Genomic DNA, 17,471 nt, shown 5'->3' with positions numbered 1-17,471 from the left:
ATTGTAAGTATAAGTTAGGACATGCCCTGGTGTGTGTGGCATGTTCTAATAGTGAATTTCAGCCATTTTCATTTTTCACTATTGCAAGGCTACCTGTTCTCCATAGGCCAGAATGGGCAGTTTAGATTATTACATCTTATAATCTTAACTGACTCAGGGAACATGGTAGAAATTCGAATTTAGTATGCCTGAACTCAGAATGATAAAATACATCTTTTAGTGAAGTTGGTTGTAACATTCTGTGTTTGAAAATACCACTTTTAGAAGGTAGGTATTTTCTTGCTTAACTGTCCAAGCCTGCCTCTGCTAGGTTAAGTATTGCTTGTCTGGAGTTTTAGTGACAGGGCTGGGGAATTCCAGGAGACAGGGTGAGGTAGCCCAGTGGTGAATAGAGAGGTCTGCATCTAGATGGGAGGGAGGAGTTGCACTTGGGACCTGAATAGGGCTGTGCCTTCCCTCCACAATGCTGGCTCCACCTCCTGTGGTGCGTCTGATGTCTCTGCCCTGCACTCTGAAAGGAAAGAAGGTGTCTTGTCAAAAAAGTGCTCCAGGACTGACCAGAACTGGTTTGGACTAGGCAAAGGCCCCTCTGCCCACAGAGGGGTATAAGTAGTGGGACCCTGATCCCAAGAATTTAGATCACTTTTGGAACAAGAAGAAACCTTTACTAAGCAGCAGAACCTGAAGAAACTGAGGAGAGACTATCACTAAGCTGAAGTGCTGCTTGGGGGATTGACCTGCAGTGGTTTGCCTGACTGCCAAAGGAAGGAGAAGAGACTTTGTGTGCTTATTTCAACTTGTAATGGATCTCCAAGGGCTTGAGAGAAGAGCTTGACTCCCGCTGAAGTCTCAGGGTCAACAGTCTTCAACCACCAGCTCCCCAAGAGTTATTCGGAAGTGCCTGCTGCTGTTTTGGGCCTTCTGAGGGACTGCGTGTCGCAAGGAGCTGGAAGTGTGACTCAAGAGGAAGAAGCATGTCGCCATCGCTGCTGCTGCTGTCTCATCTTGGATGTCGCTGCTGTAGCTGTCGTATTGCACCACATCGAGAGAAGCGGCTCGCAACGCTGAAGAAGCGTGTCGCCTTGGCAGCCGCTGGGGCTGTTGCATTGCACTGCATCACGAGAAGTGTCTCGCATCGAGGAAGAAGCGTGTCGTCGTCGCTGCTGCTGCCTTTGCATCTTGGATGTCGCCGCTGTAGCTGTCGTATTGCACCGCATCAAGAAAAGCGACTTGCATCCACGGAGAAGTGTGCCGCCGTCGGAGCTGCTGTCATCGCATCACTGGACAAGGGTGTCGCAGCTGCAGCTGATGCATCGAGCCGAGATCTCTCGCAACATCGGAGAAGCGTGCCGCATCAGGAAGATCTTCACGTCTTTATTTCTTTGCACCAAACTTTCATCGCATCAACATCGTTGCAACACTTTTGTTGCCCTGCGTGTCGCATCTAAAGGTGAATTGACTTAAAGTGTCGCATTTAAGAACTAAAGAGAACTAAGCTAACTAATGCCATTTTAAAGTAACAGTATTGTGGATTTTTATCGTTGGTATGGTCTTGTGGTAAACCTATATAAAGAATACTTATTTTTGATATAAAACTGGTGTGGTGTCCATCTGTAGTGTTGTCACTTGATTACTGTATGTGTTCACAAATGCTTTACACACTGAATCTGAGATAAGCCTGTCTGCTCGTGCCAAGCTACCAAGGGGGTGAGCAGGGGTTATTTTAAGAGTGTACCCCCTTACCCTGACTAGAGGAGAGGGTCCCTATTTGTCACAAGTACCTACCTGTGCCAACTAGAGTCCCCCAATTCTAACAATAGCAGTTTAATGTAGGTGTAAATTAGATCACTTCACACATGAGATTATTACAGGTACAACTTGCACTAATTAAATTTATGTGATAAGGTGGGACAGGCCACATTTGGATCAATGTGACAAAATATAAACATTCCTATGTAACAAAACAATTCGATATTTCCAAAATAATACAGTTCTTTGCAGTGAATCTGAGTTTAAAACTAAACTGTAGGAACACATTAAATCAACGATAAAGACCTCTCTTCACCGACTCACAGTTCTGCCTTGGACTGAATCTAGAATGCTCTGTTTTGTTCATAAAGGTGTGAAGAGAATGGCTGTGAGAAAGTGGCTCTGTATATACTGTTCCCAAATAGGTACAGTGTGTACAGAGTCCACAGTCCCCAGAGGTTTGACAGAGGCTAAAGTTAGATATAACCTTACTCTCTAAAGTGGTAGCTTGGTCGAGCAGTAAGGCAGTATCAGAGGACAGTGTGAAGCATTTGTTGTACACACTCAGTCAGCAAATGGCCTCACACACTCAATAACTGAACTCTAGGCCAATGGTTTATATAAAAAATATATGTTTGTTTTATTTTAGAACCAACAATAGGTATTAAAATATTCTTTTTCTCAGAATGAGATGCTTTAGGTAAATACTTTTGCAATATGCAATTGACTTTTGTAAATACTGGTTACAGGTTGTTGCAATAGGCAAAACAATTTCAAACACAATAATGCATTGAGCTCAATGGAAGTTTTAAGTTATTTGCAATAGATTACTTTCAGGATTACTTTTGTAATTCCAGGACTGGATCCTAGATTCAGTCCTGGGACAGTTCTTAGAAACAAGTGCTAAAAGTCGGCTTAGTTAAAATTTCATAGAAAACAGTCAATGATTCCATATGGGAGAAAATTCAAGTTGCAGGTATAGTATGTTCTTGTTACTTTTGTAATCCAGTACTGGGCTCCTAGACTCAGTACTGGGACCTCTATCTAAAACAGGAAAGTAATTACGTTTTCACAGTTGGTACGATTTTTAAAGAATATTTGTAGTGTGCAAAAATCGACACAGAAGAAATTTCACAGAAAAACAGTCAATGATTTCCTATGGAAGAAAATTGGGTTAATGGGTTGTGAATATTTTTCAGGGTCAGTGCTGGGCACCAAGATCCAGCACTGGGATCTCTCCTAATAGCAGGTGAGTATTTTCGTTTTCGTTACTGGGGTGATTTTTGGTGAATATTTTAAGTTTTAGAAACTCCACACTTAGAAGAAATTTCAGAAGAAGCCAGTCAATGTTACCCTATGGAGGAACATTGGGTTATCGGCTTTTGGGTAAGTACTCGACTGGCAGAGTTAAGGTTCTGGGCACAGACTCAGGGGTCTCCCAGGGTCAGGTTGTAGGAAGGTGGAATCTGACTATATGGTTGCCCCCACTTTTTTCCTGGTGTTTTGCTGGTTTATGACTTACTTGGACTGGGATCCTGCTATTCAGGACCCCAGTCTATCTGCTTTCTCTGTAAAATGGTTTCTAGGTACATTAGGTACATATCTAATTGGATTCTGGAGTGCCTTGTAAAGCCCCTAGTATATGGTTTACTATGTACCTAGGGCATAGGTACCTCAGAGGCCTACCAGGGGCTGCAGCATGTATTATGCCACCCATGGGAAGCACTCCAAAATGACACCACAGGTCTGCTACTGCAGCCTGGGTAAGGGTGTGCTTGCACCCCTTACTGTGGTATAGGCTACCTATATCACTACCTTATACAGACACATATAAACCTATAAGCCACTCCTATGGCAGGCCTTGACAATCCTGAAGGCAGAGTGCTTGGTTTTATGTGAGAGGGTGCCCAAGCATGAGCTGAGCCCATCTGCAGCATTCGGAAATACTTCCTTATGGCTGTTCTGTGATACAGCCATACCATATACTCTTAAGTGCATTATAACCTCGCAGTAAATGCTAACTTTGGGATGGCTGCATCAAAACATGTCGTGTTTGATGTCAAACGCTTTGGAATACTACCCCCCTGTCAGTTCTGGCGGCGGGGGTAGCATTCCACCCTTTTAGAGAGAGAGACATGTTCACACTGGCTAAACCCGGTTAAATCCTTTCAAAGCCTTGGCATCACAAAATGGATGCCACTGCCACAGACACGGGTCTGGCCTCCTGCTGCTGGGGGAAACATCGGCAGGGGAGGCCTGTACAATAGGTTTCCTGTCATAGGGAGGTGTAACCACCTCCCCAGACAGGCTGATGTATATTGGGGCAGGGTGGGTGCATTCAGAGAATGCTTTTGAAACACTGCCTAGGGCACACAAGGTGTCCCCGTGCATAGCCCAGTTCAAACCGGTTGCAAGGGCTACCTGCCCCTGCTCTGGCACGAAACTGGACAAAGGGGAAGGGGTGTAACCACCCCCACCCCAGGCCCACCCATAGGTGGGGCCTTAGAGTTAGTCCATCCCCTAAACTTAGTATAAGTATAGGAATCCAGTCCCTAGGACTTTAGATTACCCTGGACGAACCTCTCAAACATATATCCTGGACCTTCGACTTTCTATCACGACTAGAAGACGGAAGAAATCTCCCTTGGGGTCAAGGAGTGACTCCCCTGCTTGGCAGGCACCAAAGAAGCAACTGACCGGTCTCCATTACTGAAGCTCCCGTCGGACGCCGAAGTCTCTGCATCCCCAGAGGTGGATTTCCAGACTTTCCCGAGGTTACCCTGAGTCCACAGCAAAGCTGAGGCCCGTGGCTATCGTGGGTAACGTGGAATCGTGACCCCTGGACACCGTGAACTTTTGCAGCAACAACACCTTCCTGGTCATCCTTGAAGTTGTGCTTTGGGCTCCGAGTAGCCCCAGCCTTGAGCACCTCCTGCACCGAAGATTGTTGGCCTCCACTCCACGAGTGACCCGTGGGCCAGCTTCCAGTGCGACCGCTCGAGGCTCCTTCGCGATCACTAGCCCGTTGGGTAGCAGCCTAGCAGGTCCCTACGAAGGCAACTCCACTTCTACTTGGACTTTTCTGGTTGCTCCAGACTTGCTCTTACTTACCCTTGCTGGGTGAGTCCATCGGACCTTACTGGTCTGCACCGCAGTCCTTTCTCTGATTTCCTGAGACGTGCCGCTGCCAAGGCTTGTTGGGTCCTTTCTGGTCGCCGACACCGCAGGACTCGACAGACTTTGTGGGACAACTCGAATCCGGCTCGTGGACTTCATCGACGCCTCCTGGACCTCGTGGCTGAAGAGTCAATACACCCGTTAACTCACCTGAAGCACCCGACATCTGTGGGCATTGGTCCATCCTGCCCTAGGTCACTGGCCAGTGACCCAGACTCTGTCCCCTCTGCTTTCAGGTTCCTTACATCCTAGATCCAGGCTTGGATCTCTCCAGACACTTCTCTTCTCTGCAGCAGCAGTTCTTTGCAGGCTTCCATTGGAATCGACGATGCGAGCCGACACCAAAAGACACCTATGCACCCGGCTTCCCTGGGTGAGGTAACTCAAGTACTCCAGTACTCTTGAGGGTGCTAACCCTAGAACTGTCTAAATCCAAAAGGGTTTGGTCCTAGTTCGATTTGAAGTGTCCCTAATCTTTAAAATTCCAACCGCGACATTCCCCATAGAAAGTAATAGGAACCCGCGGTTGTGTTTCCACACTGCATACGGCTCCCGTGGGTCCCCTGTGTCCCTACCTTGGGTGGTTCCTTGGGGTCCCAGCGATTCTAGAGGCAATAGGCACACTGCCTATTTCAGTCGTGGTTCTTATACCACTATTTTAGTATATGGTTTGGTACACCCCTAGGGCCCAAACGTGTATTTGTGCTTTTACTGATGCTTAAACACTTGTAACTGAAGTACTTCGAGCTCCAGTCTCATAAAGAGACTAGAGGGGTGTGATTTATCTTAAATACATATATTTTGAATATATACCTGGTGTGGTTGTCTTTTCATTTGATCATTCAAGAGATTATAGACTGGTAAAACAAGCTGCTTTACATTCCTTCAAGACTTAGCCTGAAGGCTGCTCTCCATAGCTACCACTAGGATAGCTTTCATATAAGGTTGTCTCTAACCTATCACCATAAGGGGTTGTTTGGACTGATACAAGGTGCCCACTAGAACTAGTGGACAGCATATATCAGGCCACATTGGTGTGCAGCGTGCGGGATTCCACCTTGCTATTGTTTTAACAGATAATCTCAATTGAATTGATCAACTGAAAACCACTAAAGGTACCTGAGGTACATATAATATCAAGTTTAGCTAAAGTAAGCTCTACTGAACTTAGAGTTGTGTGCTAAGGGATAGCACACCCTTTCTACAACTCAAGAGAGTTTAGTAGGCCACACTAGTGTAGGTAGTGCCATACACCACACCACATTAGTAATGTCTAACCAGCCAGGAACCACTGATTCCCTAACAGGGGGCAGTGAGCTCCTTCCCTACAAGTATGAGGATCTCTCCTTTGCTACACTTAGGGCCTTATGCACCATTAGGAAGCTGAGGACAGGCAAAAGTCCATCCACACAGCATCTTATACAGATACTGAAACTGGATGACATCACAAGTCCTAGTGGGCCTGTGGATGGAGACAGTGTGGGTGGGGCAGCACTTGAGACTGGGCCCAGGGATGGAAACTCTCCTGACCCCAACTCTGATGCTGACCAGACTGGTGACAATGACCAGACTCTGGTGGACACAGTCCATCAGGATGAGGATGAGGACAATAATGCTCCTTCCTTCATTCCTCCTGGTAGGCCTGAACACAGGGCTAGAAGGGATAGATCTCTGTCAAGGGGATCTATTCAGTCTAACTCCTCTATTGGAACCTCTGTTTCTTCTCACAGATGGAGGGAAACCTCCCAGGAGAGGAGAGAGAGACTGCTGAAGTATGAGCAAGACAAGTTCAACCTCAGAAAGCAGCAGATGGCCTTAGATAGGGAAGCCCTGGAGCTCTACAGAGCTGCTAAAAAGGAGGGACTAGAGTCCCTTGGTGGCAGCAATTTCCCTAGAGATAGGGAGAGGTCTTATGACCATAGAAACCTAAGTAAGATTGTCCCTCCCTACCAAAGTGGGGATGACATCCACAAATGGATAACTGCCTAGGAGAGGGCCTGTAAAGTACAGAAGGTCCCTCAAGGTCAGTAGGCAGCCATCTTATGGCTCTCCTTTGCAGACAAAAGTAGAGACAAGCTCCTCACTGTAAGAGAAGAGGATGCTGATGATTACAAGGTCTTGAGGAGTGCTCTGATTGATGGGTTTGGCCTAACCACTGAACAGTATAGGTTGAAGTTCAGAGACACCCAAAAAGCTCAGACTCAAGACTGGGTAGACTTTGTTGATTGTGCTACTAAGGCTCTGGAAGGTTGGATACATGGCAGCAAAATGCATGACTTCAAAGGATTGTACAATTTAATTATGAGGGAGCAGATCCTTAGTAATTGTCAAAACCAGCTTTTACACCAGTACCTGGTGGACTCTGATCTGACCTCTCCCCAAGAATTGGGAAAGAAGGCAGACAAATGGGTCAGAACCAGGGTAAGGCCTAAGAATCAGGGGGGTGACCAGAAGAAAGATTCTACCAAGCCCCAAGGGAAAGGTGGGGACAAATCTAAGGATAAATCAACTACAGGGCACCAAAAGTCCTCTTCTGGGGGTGGGTCCCAAACTCCTTCCTCTCCTGAAAAGAAACCATATTGCCATGTCTATAAAAAGCCTGGGCACTGGAAAACTGATCCCAGGTGCCCCAAGATTGGCAATAAAGAAAATGTTCCTCCAACAAATACTACCATTCTTCCTGGTACTACGAGTAGAAATCCCCCAGGTGGTAGTATTTGACCCAAAAAGTTAGGTGCTTTTGCAAGTGGAACAGAGGTAGGCCCCAATTTAGGAAGGGCCTCCTCACCTGACTCCTCTGACTCTGATGGTGGCATGGGATTTGCCACTTTTACCATAGGTCCCAATGCATTGGGCAGGTACAGATTGGAGCCACTGATTAATGGTCAGAAAGCTGTGGCCTTCAGGGACACGGGGGCTAGTGTCACCATGGTGACAGGGAAACTAGTCCCCCCTCAGCAGCTTTTACCGGAGTTTAAATACCAGGTGACCAACATTGATGGTGTCAGAACAGATCACCCCATGGCCATAGTCAATCTCACCTGAGGAGGGGTCACAGGCCCAAAAAGAGTGGCAGTGTCCCCAAACTTGCCTGCAGATTGCCTGATGGGCAATGATCTGGAAATTTCAGCCTGGGCTGAAGTTGAACACCAAACTCATCTAAGAATGCCGGGCATCCCTGAAAGAGTTAGTGGGGCTGTGATGGCCACAGCCCAAACCCAGAGAATGTTTGGAGTGATGGAGTCTGAAATAATGGCCCACTCTCCTCCACAAGAGAGCACAAGGGTTGAAGAAAAGTGTTCTTCCCCCCAGACAATAGGTAAGGGTCAGCCTCCTCAGGGAGCTGAACCTACCCCCTTGTGAAGAAGCTGCCCCAGAGGTAGTTAGGCCTGGCCTGGCAACACCCCTGATGTCAGTGGAAACTTCCAAAGTGGTACCCAGTCTGGAGCAGGTAACCTGCCCCTCACTACCCTGCCTCAGTCAGCCCAGGGCTGTAGAGGTCAGGGAGGCCAGTGGACCCCCAAAGGGCCCTGTCCAGAGGAACCCCCCCCATCAGCAGATTAGGGGCACCCAGTCTAGTAGCCCTAGCCAGGTGAAAATTCCTCAACACACTGAGGGACCCCCATCACCATTGTGTAGGGACCTCCCCCAGCAAGACTCTGTTGGGCAAGGGCAAAAATGGGACCCAAAGGTTCCAAACCTGCCCTGCCCCTCCAGTGTTCCAACCAAAGGGACCCAACTCCCAGCTGTAGCCAGCCAGAGGTTAACCCTTAGAGCAAAGTACAACTCAGTCATGGAAAGTAAGGCATCGATGGTGACAAGTGATCTGAGGAAGCTGAGGCCAACTTTATTAGGGCCTCACTTCTCTACTCGCCACTTCACCAGCCTTCTACTTTGCCAAAACACACCACAGGTAGTAATTCCCCATGGTGGAGATCCTCTAATGCCCTTAGGGTGAGGAATGGCTTAGTGGACCATAAGACAGGGGGCAACCATGCTAGTGCAGGTGCTTCCTTATATGGCCACTTAGTAAATAAAGGCTCAACTGGCCAAGGTTAGCCTTATCTCCTTTCGTTTGGGGGGGGGGTTATGTAGGAAGGTGGAATCTGACTATATGGTTGCCCCCACTTTTTTCCTGGTGTTTTGCTGGTTTATGACTTAGTTGGACTGGGATCCTGCTATTCAGGACCCCAGTCTATCTGCTTTCTCTGTAAAATGGTTTCCAGGTACATTAGGTACATATCTAATTGGATTCTGTAGTGCCTTATAAGCCCCTAGTATATGGTATACTATGTACCTAGGGCATAGGTACCTCAGAGGCCTACCAGGGGCTGCAGCATGTATTATGCCACCCCTGGGAAGCACTCCAAAATGACACCACAGGTATGCTACTGCAGCCTGGGTAAGGGTGTGCTTGCACTCCTTACTGTGGTATAGGCTACCTATATCCACATATATATACAGACACATATAAACCTATAAGCCACTCCTATGGCAGGCCTTGACAATCCTGAAGGCAGAGTGCTTGGTTTTATGTGAGAGGGTGCCCAAGCATGAGCTGGGCCCCTCTGCAGCAAATACTTCCTTATAGCTGTTCTGTGATACAGCCATACCATATACTCTTAAGTGCATTATAACCTCGCTGTAAATGCTAACTTTGGGATGGCTGCATCAAAACATGTCGTGTTTGGTGTCAAACTCTTTGGAATACTATCCCCCCCTGCCAGTTCTGGCGGCGGGGGTAGCATTCCACCCTTCTAGAGAGAGAGACATGTTCACACTGGCTAAACACGGTTAAATCCTTTCAAAGCCCTGGCATCACAAAATGGATGCCACTGCCACAGACACGGGTCTGGCCTCCTGCTGCTGGGGGAAACTCCGGCAGGGGAGGCCTATAAAATAGGTTTCCTGTCATAGGGTGGTGTAACCACCTCCCCAGACAGGCTGATGTGTATTGGGGCAGGGTGGGTGCATTCAGAGAATGCTTTTGAGACACTGCCTGGGGCACACCAGGTGTCCCCGTGCATAGCCCAGTTCAAACCGGTTGCAGGGGCACTCAGCCCCTGCTCTGGCGTGAATCTGGACAAAGGGGAAGGGGTGTAACCAACCCCACCCCAGGCCCACCCATAGGTGGGGCCTTAGAGTTAGTCCATCCCCTAAACTTAGTATAAGTATAGGAATCCAGTCCCTAGGACTTTAGATTACCCTGGACGAACCTCTGAAACATATATCCTGGACCTTCGACTTTCTATCACGACTAGAAGACGGACAAAATCTCCCTTGGGGTCAAGGAGTGACTCCCCTGCTTGGCAGGCACCAAAGAAGCAACTGACCGGTCTGCATTACTGAAGCTCCCGCTGGACGCCGAAGTCTCTGCATCCCCAGAGGTGGATTTCCAGACTTTCCCGAGGTTACCCTGAGTCCACAGCAAAGCTGAGGCCCGTGGCTATTGTGGGTAACGTGGAACCGTGACCCCTGGACATCGTGAACTTTTGCAGCAACAACACCTTCCTGGTCATCCTCGAAGTTCTGCTTTGGGCTCCGAGTAGCCCCAGCCTTGAGCACCTCCAGCACCGAAGATTGTTGGCCTCCACTCCACGAGTGACCCGTGGGCCAGCTTCCAGTACGACCGCTCGAGGCTCCTTCGCGATCACTAGCCCGTTGGCTAGCAGGTCCCTACGAAGGCAACTCCACTTCTACTTGGGCTTTTCTGGTTGCTCCAGACTAGTTCTTACTTACCCTTGCTGAGTGAGTCCATCAGACCTTGCTGGTCTGCACCGCAGTCCTTTCTCTGATTTCCTGAGACTTGCCGTTGCCAAGGCTTGTTGGGTCCTTTCTGGTCACCAACACTGCAGCACTCGACAGACTTCATGGGACAGCTCGAACCCAGCTCGTGGACTTCATCATCGCCTCCTGGACCTCGTGGCTGAAGAGTCAAGACACCTGTTAACTCACCTGAAGCACCCGACATCTGTGGGCATTGGTCCATCCTGCCCTAGGTCACTGGCCAGTGACCCAGACTCTGTCCCCTCTGCTTTCAGGTTCCTTTCATCCTAGATCCAGGCTTGGATCTCTCCGGACACTTATCTTCTCGGCAGCAGCAGTTCTTTGCAGGCTTCCATTGGAATCGACGACGCGACCCGACACCAAAAGACACCTATGCACCCGGCTTCCCTGGGTGAGGTAACTCAAGTACTCCAGTACTCTCGAGGGTGCTAACCCTAGAACTGTCTAAATCCAAAAGGGTTTGGTCCTAGTTCGATTTGAAGTGTCCCTAATCTTTAAAATTCCAACCGCGACATTCCCCATGGAAAGTAATAGGAACCCGCGGTTGTGTTTCCACACTGCATACGGCTCCCCTGGGTCCCCTGTGTCCCTACCTTGGGTGATTCCTTGGGGACCGAGCGATTCTAGAGGCAATAGGCATGCTGCCTATTTCAGTCGTGGTTCTTATACCACTATTTTAGTATATGGTTTGGGACGCCCCTAGGGTCCAAATGTGTATTTGTGCTTTTACTGATGCTTAAACACTTGTAACTGAAGTACTTCGAACTCCAGTCTCATTAAGAGACTAGAGGGGTGTGATTTATCTTAAATACATATATTTTGAATACATACCTGGTGTGGTTGTCTTTTCATTTGATAATTCAAGAGATTATATACTGGTAAATCAAGCTGCTTTACATTCCTTCAAGACTTAGCCTGAAGGCTGCTCTCCATAGCTACCACTAGGATAGCTTTCATATAAGGTTGTCTTTAACCTATCACCATAAGGGGTTGTTTGGACTGATACAAGGCGCCCACTAGAACTAGTGGACAGCATATATCAGGCCACCTTCTCACACAGGTAAGTACAGATGTTACACCCTCAGCGACACAAGGGCAGCCGGGTTCAGAGTGAGTTAGGCCCAATGTTATCCTATGGGAGGCAAGGGGGCTTGGTTGGTGGCTGCTGACTAGCAGGCCACGCGGCTGTGGGAGCTGGGCTCCTGGTCACTTGCTCAGGGCAAATGGGGAAGTAGATAGGTGTAGAGGTTACACTGCCAGGGCCACTCGGGCGGCTAGGTGCAGGGTGCTTTTGAGCCTTTGGGCACTCAATGGATTTCAATGGGAAAGCTCCTGGTTGGACAAAGGCTGCAAGCTCGGGGACGAAGATTCTTCAGTTGCCACCACCACTTCGAGAGGTAAGTTGAGTAGTTGGAGGATAGGTAGGTACCCAGGAGTTGGGCACAGGGGGCCGCATGGCGCCGGGTGCAGGGGTGCCTTTTGGTGTCGGGAAATCTTACCCTCTGTTGATCGCGGTTGGGGGGGTACCTGGTTCTGAGGCTGCAGGCGTCGTCAGGAGTTTCGAGGTGAGTCCTTGGGTGCCGGATTCAGGGTCACAGTCACCGGGGGGACGTCCTCAGGGTCTTTGTTCACGCCGGCACAGGCCAGGCTTGGCAGATGCAGAGTGTGCAGGGTTCTTGGTTCCAGGCTGATGCCAGGGTTTAGAGCTGATTTTGAGCAGAGCCTCTGCTCATGGGAGTCCCAGGTGCTTAGAGCCAAAAGGTAGCCAGGTCCTCCGGGGTTTGTGAGGTTGCTGGCCACAAGAGGTGCCAGGATGTAGCAGGAGCAGGTGCGAGGGTCGACAGGATGGTAGGGCTGGGGCCAAAGCAGTTGGTGTCTTCATCTTCTTAGCAGCTGCACGGCAGGTCTTCTTTCTTCTTGCTCTTCTTTGTTTTTCGGAATCTGGAATCTAAGGAAGGAAGGTTCAGGGTGCCCATAAATACTAGATTTAGGGGCATTACAGGTAGGTAAAGGGCAGGGACCAATAGGTCCCTGTCCTGGGGTGGGTACACCCCCTATTCTGCCACTCTCCTGTGGGAGGGGGGCAGTAGCCTATTCCTGATTGGGCAGGGCCTCCCATCTTCAAGATGGCGAGGGCCCGGAGATGTGCTTCACCTAGCCTCCCCCACCTGAGGGTGGGGTTTGCAGGCTGGCACATCCCCTGTCCTTATTTGGGGTTTCCGGCCAGGCTTCCCGCCAGAGTGGGGGCAGCAAGTGGCCTGGGGAAGCTCACAGAGGCGGCATGCCTTTGAAGCTTCCCCCTGTCCATCCTGGGGGAGGAGACCTAGCACCTCGCCCAGGATGTGCATTGTTGCAGGCCCAGGAGAGCGGGGGCTCGCCTACCCAGGGGTCCAGCAACATGTCTGCTGTGTGGCAGCATAGGCAGCCCCTCAGACCAGATGTGGATTGTAGGTTAGGTTTCAGGGGGCATCTCTAAGATGCCCTCTGTGGTGCTTTGTACATTAAATCCCACACTGGCATCAGTGCGGGTTTAATGTGCTGAGAAGTTTGATACCAAACTTCTCAGTCTTCAGTGTTGCCATTATGGTGCTGTGGAGTTTGTGTTTGACGAGCTCTCAGCACCATGTACTCTTGAATGGCAGTACCGCACTTACAGTGCCCAGGAATGGAGCTGGGTACTGTAGGGGCACAGGGCTCATGCTCCTGTGCCCACACCACTGGCATAGGGCACCCAGCTAGAGGGGTGACTGATGTATGCCAGGGCAGTGTAGGTAGTGGGCATGGCACACAGGATGTGTGCCATGTCGACTCTTTGTTTTGTATTGTACCCAGACACTCAGCCTGCAAGGGCAGTGTGTGTGTGTTAGGATACAGGGCCTCTAAGGGTGGCACAATGAGTGCTGCAGCCCGTAGAGGCCTTCCCTGGTCACAAGGCCCTGGGTACCTAGGGTACCATTTACCAGGGGCTGACATGTGGCCAGGGTTTGCCAATTTGGGTTTGAGATTTTTAGATAAGGAACATAGGCCCTGGGCACCTGATTGGCAGGGGTCCAGGGCACACTCAGTCAAAGTACATTCAGCAATTCAGCAAAAAGTGGGGGCATACCATGCAAGAAAGAGGGCTCTTTCTCACAGAGGCGTGGTCACGGGTTGCACATGGCAGTTATGTCCCTCTCAAACACTTGGACGGGGGAAGGACAAAGGTCATCCACCTGTAAAATGTGATCATCCTCCTCTGGAGGGATCCTGGCTGAAAGGGGAATACGAAGGGGTACTCCATGGCGGTGTGAGGGACTGAAACTTGGAGTCCAGGTTGAAGTCACAACAGAGCACCCATATCACCACCAAGCCCCTTTGCTGATCCAATAGTTCTTGCAGACCCATCAAGAACTGGAAATAATCACTAACAACTCATCGAAAAGTGTTTCCAAATCCATGAAGAACTGGAAAGATTCACTGTTGGTAGATTTCAACTGGTCCAATGGTTCTTCAAGACCCATCAAGAACTGTAAATAACGACTGATGATGGATCTGAGCTGTTCATTTGTTCCTCAAGACCCATCAATATCTTTAACTTTTCCTTTCTTCCAGACCCACCAGTAATAGTACATCACCGGCAGTGGATCACAGCTGATCCGACAGGTCTTCCAGACCCGTCAAGAACAGGAAATAATCATTGACAGTGGATCTGGGCTGTCCAATAGTTCTTCAAGACTCATCAATAACTTTCATTTTTCCTGATTAGGACGGGTCCGTGACATACATCGAATTTCCAATGAGGCAAACTCCACATCCTACAGAGAGCACTGAATGGACTTGCTCCATCACAAAGCTTCAGGTCATAATCTTGACCCTAAAAAGTCAACAAACACAAATCACAACACCAATAAGGCTCCATTCACTAATACCGACATAACACAATGTTTAACTCATTTCATTTACTGTTCTAACTTTAGTTCTAGTCTATTCTAGGGCTGATCCCAATTTGATGCTAAATGCACCTCAACATCGCAGCTGATCTGCACACAGAAAAATGCATGGGCATAACCATGTACAGACTCACAGATGAACACACTCATACAGAGGCATGCATGCACATACTCACAAATCCATCCACACCTGAGCATACACAAACACACACACACACATGGAAGTGCACGCTTACAGAGAGCTGATTGAAAACATACACAGACATAGAAATGGAGTCCCACAGATGACTCAAACCATGTACACACAAACACACCAACAGACACTTGCACATAAATGCACAGATAGACATGCACACACTCAGAGCCAGATGGCTAACATCTGTACATACATACTTTGAAATAAACCATGACATTTTGTCACTGCTACCTAGAGGCTGGAAGAGTAATTCCTGCTTTTGCTTATTTCATGAAGATCGGTGGAATGATCTGGGTCCCTGGGCCCCCAGGCCAGAAACTCTGCAGCCAGCATATTTACCTGCTGGAAGCAAGACCAAGGCTGGAGGGTGAACCATTGGCTTCTCTGCTTCTCTAACCTAGACAGGAACTTGCAGAGACCTGAACATACACAATGACAGGTGTTAAAATGCACAGGACTCACGGCTGCCACTCACCCTCATGGTGTTATATGGTTCCTCTTCCTTGCGTTTAGACACAAGAATGTATTCCATCTCTTTCCTAAGAGGACACAGCCAGTCTTGGAGCTTCACCTACAGAGAGCAAAGTACACAGGTGAGAAACATAGATCTGTAAAGGGAAGTTGATCAGACAATAATAATCTATACATGATCATTCACACATATGTAGACTGGAAGTACCAACCACACATGTTCATATTAAAGTAGCAGTCACATGTATCTTGATTACATGATTTAGCCACAGATATCCAGATTACAAATATCAGTAACACATCTGAAATATTAGTATCTGGAACATATGAACAGATTGTAAATATCAGGCAACATGTTTCCCGGTCAAGTGTACTAGCCACACATGTACAGATTGTAAGTATCAGGTTGCATGATATCAGATCATGTGTACCAGCCACATATGTACAGATAGTAAGTACCAGGTCATATGTTTCCAGATGTTAAGTATCAGGTCACATGTTTCCAGAGCATGCGTACCAGGACACACATATATGGATTTTAGATTCCAGCCACATATGTGCTGAATGTAGGTTTCAGCCACACATGTTCAGATTGTAGGTTCCAGCCAGACATATACACATTGTAAGTACCAGACCACGTGATTCCAGGTCATGTGAACAAGATACACTTTTCCACATTGTGTGTTCCAGGACACTCACATCCATCTTAAAATACCACAACAGTCACATCCTGAACATGCCATGCCACACTGCCTCCCCACAGACTAATTAGACCTCTCTTTTCAGCCATTTCTGCAGCACCTCTGAGCCGTTTTCTTCCCATTTTCATTTAAATGACATCTTGATTTTCCTCACTAGAGGAGTCCCACCTACTACTAAATCTTATGCAGGGGCCTAGGCAGTCTGAGAGTAGGGATCAGTGTTTAAACATGTCTGTGATAGGCAGGCTGCAGTCCTTACAGGGTCTGTGATAGGCAGGCTGCAGCCCTTTCAGGGTCTGTGATAGGCAGGCTGCAGCCCTTACAGGGTCTGTGACAGACAGGCTGTAGCCTTTACAGAGTCTGTGATAGGCAGGCCGTGGTCCTTGCAGGGTCTGCGATAGGCAGGCTGCAGTCCTTAGGTGGTGAATCAACCGCATTCCACTAGACAGAACAGCCCATTGATCAATCTATCCAACTATGTACTCAAACCAGACCGTCTACTCTTACTCCTCCTCCCCAAATGATGTCTCATAGGGTCTTGGCTTTTGAGCAAGTGGTCATGAGAGATGTCAATAAGCTACTGTCAGAAAGACAATATGTCAAATACAATATCTCTAGGCAGGAACGGCGGGCTCTTGAATCACTGAAGAACAACACCAAAATAGTGATTAAACCCGCCGACAAGGGTGGAGCAATTGTTATTCAGGGTAGAGAAGATTACAAATCAGAGATCATCTCACAATTGGGGGTAGAAGGTAATTATAAGAAACTACAGGCAGACCCCACAAAAGATATAGCAGCTAACATTAGATCCATTACGGATGATGCACTACACGAAGGCTATCTATCCAAACATGAATATGATTACTTGAATATTAGCCAACCTAGATTGCCCACAATCTACATGCTCCCTAAGGTGCACAAACGTCTCAACAATCCCCCTGGAAGGCCAATCATTTCTGGATGGGGATCAGTCTTAGAGCCCCTATGTAAATATATTGACGTATTTATCAAACCCATTGCAGAAAGAACCACGGCCTATTTGAGGGATACTATGCAGACCATACAATTGGTAGATGAACGCCCATTTAACCAGAGAGAAGACCTCTTGGTAACAATGGAAATAACATCCTTATATACCAACATCCCTCAGGCAGCGGCCCTTGACACTATTATCAATGTACTGGATGAACGACCAAGACCTTGCCAGGTCCCGACCAGTTTTTTAATAGACCTCCTGGAGATCGCCCTGAAAAGGATTTTTTTCTATTTTGAAGGTGATTTCTATGTGCAGACTAAAGGTGTGGCCATGGGGGCAAGTTTTGCACCGGATTTGGCCATAATCTTTATGGACGCATATGAACATGAGTTTGTCCTAAATCAAAACAACCCATACAGAGATTGCATCACATTATGGCGTCGATATATCGACGATGTTTTGATGATATGGAAGGGAGATGA

The 17,471-nt window shown here is 48.2% G+C and overlaps 1 protein-coding gene across 1 annotated transcript in view; it reads right to left on the bottom strand.

Annotated features, from left to right (window-relative positions):
- The window catches only part of LOC146830206 (uncharacterized), a 219,114-nt gene that overhangs the window by 153,021 nt on the left and 48,622 nt on the right, over nt 1–17,471 (bottom strand). The window contains exon 2 of the mRNA XM_085604425.1: nt 15,314–15,409. Within this exon, the coding sequence (XP_085460551.1) occupies nt 15,314–15,409 (96 nt within the window). The remainder of the gene's footprint in view (nt 1–15,313; nt 15,410–17,471) is intronic.

Source organism: Triturus cristatus, chromosome 5_1, assembly GCF_964204655.1.
Source record: "Triturus cristatus chromosome 5_1, aTriCri1.1, whole genome shotgun sequence".
Taxonomy (NCBI): domain Eukaryota; kingdom Metazoa; phylum Chordata; class Amphibia; order Caudata; family Salamandridae; genus Triturus; species Triturus cristatus.
The sequence above is the reverse complement of the archived record's forward strand: the minus strand, read 5'-3'. Positions and strand labels throughout refer to the sequence as shown.